This window comes from Boleophthalmus pectinirostris, unplaced genomic scaffold (assembly GCF_026225935.1).
Source record: "Boleophthalmus pectinirostris isolate CB_2022bp ecotype Guang Dong unplaced genomic scaffold, ASM2622593v1 HiC_scaffold_19, whole genome shotgun sequence".
NCBI lineage: Eukaryota > Metazoa > Chordata > Actinopteri > Gobiiformes > Gobiidae > Boleophthalmus > Boleophthalmus pectinirostris.
The window spans coordinates 17,018,021-17,020,610 of record NW_026571140.1 but is presented as its reverse complement, the minus strand read 5'-3'; the positions used below and the strand labels follow the sequence as shown (position 1 = coordinate 17,020,610).

General features: G+C 35.6%; 1 protein-coding gene across 3 annotated transcripts; it reads right to left on the bottom strand.

Moving 5' to 3' along the window:
- On the bottom strand, positions 1-2,000 carry LOC110175499 (uncharacterized). Of its 3 annotated transcripts, none has more exons than XM_020941690.2 (5): positions 1,885-2,000; positions 1,301-1,448; positions 765-1,019; positions 424-490; positions 1-293 (listed from the first exon to the last, which is right to left on the bottom strand). In XM_020941690.2, exons 2-5 carry the CDS (start codon positions 1,443-1,445, stop codon positions 107-109), a joined length of 654 nt encoding a protein of 217 aa, XP_020797349.1. In that variant the 5' UTR covers positions 1,446-1,448; positions 1,885-2,000; the 3' UTR covers positions 1-106. The 3 variants fall into 3 exon arrangements, with proteins under 3 accessions (XP_020797349.1, XP_020797348.1, XP_055010707.1); XM_020941689.2 differs by having other exon boundaries at positions 1,301-1,451; positions 1,885-1,922; XM_055154732.1 differs by having other exon boundaries at positions 1,875-1,900.
- Positions 2,001-2,590: the final 590 nt, after the last annotated feature.

Sequence of the window (2,590 nt, the reverse complement as noted above, 5' to 3'; positions counted from 1 at the left end):
TACACTTGAATAAAGTGTTTAATTTAGTGTTTAATGACAAATCAAAAAATAAACTAATCAGTTACACTGAGTTTATGATTGTCTGAATTAAACACTATGGTGACCTCTAGTGGCGAGGCTTCTTCCCAGGTTTGGGCGCCCATCCAAACTTTGGCTTAAATTTGGGACGATCCTCATCTGAGTCAGAGTTGTCAGGGCCAGAGTTAGGTTTGGGTGGTCCAGGATTACGGCAGTCCCGGAAGAAGAGAGCAGGGTCTATCTTCTTACATTCTTCACCAGCATTCAAAAAGATCCTACAGGAAGTAATAGAACACATGTTCTAATTTTAAAGTAGTTGGTAAAATTTACTGACAAGAAAATGAACTGTAAAGGACCTTAGCCAGCCATTTTTAAAATACACTCTACATGTGTGCATAAACTTACTTAACAAACACCTTGTTCATTCCAAGGCAGGCACCATCTACTTTCACATTGGTGCCATTGATTACAACTGCAGAGAAAACACACTTATTTAATATACTGCACATCAACATATACACCAACCCAACATGAACATAAAGAGGACAAAAATATTTATTTTTGTTACAAAATAAAACATACTAGACTGCAGAAGGCCATGCTACCACTAGTTTGCTTTAATCTATGCTATTAAAAATGTCATTGTTAGATTGATCGGGTCTGTGCAAATTGTGGAAAGTAGCGGCAAGTACACAAGTAAAAGTATAGCATTCCTTAATATCTGTATTACAATATACACCACTCACCAACACAGCGTCGGAGGTATTTGCCTACTCCATCCCGTCCCCTCCCTTCCTCACTGCTGTCCTCCTCGGAGCTGGACTCACTTGCTGTTGGAGGGGGTGGAGGGATTGTTGTGGATGGAGGGGGTGGAGAGGGGGTACAGGGTGCCGAGGTGGAGTTAAGAGCAGGGGTACTGAAGTTGCAGGGTGCAAAAGTAGGAGGAGGCATGGGTGGGTTCATCAAGGAGTGGTTGACAAATTTCTCCACTTCACAGATGACTACAAAGAGAGAGCAGAGAGAAGATCTTTATTAATGAATGTTGAATGGAAAATATTGTGCTTTATGTATTCATGGGTGTAATTGTCTGCTATATCATATTTATGTAGAAATCTAAGACACCTTACAGTTTAAAAGTGCATTTTGCATTTGTTTTACACTTAGTTTAAAAAAAAAAAAAAAACACAAAATTTGATGTGATCAGAGATCATGAAATCAAAGGGTTAAGAACAAACAAATTAATTAATTAATGAATCAATTGAAATATTGCTCAATGTCTCACCTGTTGCCAGATTGTTCTCCCATACTCTCCTTGGGAATTGTGAGGCCCTGACTTGGTCTCTGAGCCCACAGCGCTTTTTCATGTCCATACACAGCACAGGCACCAGCACGGCCAGAGCCAGCACCACGACGGGCCTGAGGGTCATCTTCTACTGAGACAAATGAGGAAAGAAACAGGCCGCTATAACTTAAGTCATACTAACATATTCACGTTTTCACTAAATACACTTTTGGAATTTTAAGTATATGCCACTGAAATAAAAACTGAGAGCTTAAAAGCAAAAACAAACAAAATACATATCTATATTTTGAGACAGTAGATACTAATTAATAAAAAAAATAATAATAATGCAATGAATGAAAAATATAAGATAAGATAACCTTTATTTTTGCACACAATGGGGAAATTTCAGTGTTGCAACAGTACAAAAACAATAGGAAATTGAAAATGTGCATTAAAAATATAGATAAATAACTATGAAAAAGTCTTTATTATAAGGCTATTTTGTGCATTAAATGGCTAAAATTATCATTATGCACAAAAAACGAATACTAAATTAAATAATGAAAATTACCATTTCTTACCAGTTAGGTTTTCTTCTTCCTCTTCCTAATTGGAGAAGTTGAGTGTATGTTCAGACAGCGTTCACGGCTGTATTTATACCCAACACACCAAAACCCACCTTTGTTTGATTCTAGACACTGCCCTCTTTCAGAAGAATGACACAGGAGTGACTCAGAACCATTTAAGCATCACTTCATCAACAATGAATACCTTTTGATGGAAAATAAACAACAGGGAGGGGACAGTATGGGATTATGGACCGTTTCATGATTCAATAATTCAATGATCCAAAAAGCCTTTATCAGTGCTTCCCCAACTGTTCTGTCTGCAAAAGCACATGTCATAGGACATATGTCTGCATTTTCATTGAAAAAAGGGCAAATCTTACGCTGGGAATGTCATATATTATTATATTATATTGTTGAATTATAATGGTTAATATACTTAAATGTGAACTTTGTGGGGAGATGTTACTGATTTTCAAAAAAATCTAAAACTTTAAAACACAAATTAAGTCATGCTTGTAAATTAAGAAGGTTTATATGAGACAAGACTTCTGTGTCTAAAATATAGTTTTTTAAAATAACGTAAATGGATAATTTTATGTTATGACTATATTGTTGAGTTGTTAGGTGGTCCAGTCCTTTTTTTTAAACCAATACAAATAGAAAATTTATTTATTTATTTTTTATGTGAACAACCAAAAACAAACTTCATTTTTCATTC

Coding starts and splice junctions, on each gene's coding strand:
- LOC110175499 (XM_055154732.1), bottom strand. Junction 491..764: donor ATACCTCCGACGCTGTGTTG/GTGAGTGGTGTA, acceptor TTTTCTCTGCAG/TTGTAATCAATGGCACCAAT. Junction 294..423: donor ATGAACAAGGTGTTTGTTAA/GTAAGTTTATGC, acceptor TACTTCCTGTAG/GATCTTTTTGAATGCTGGTG.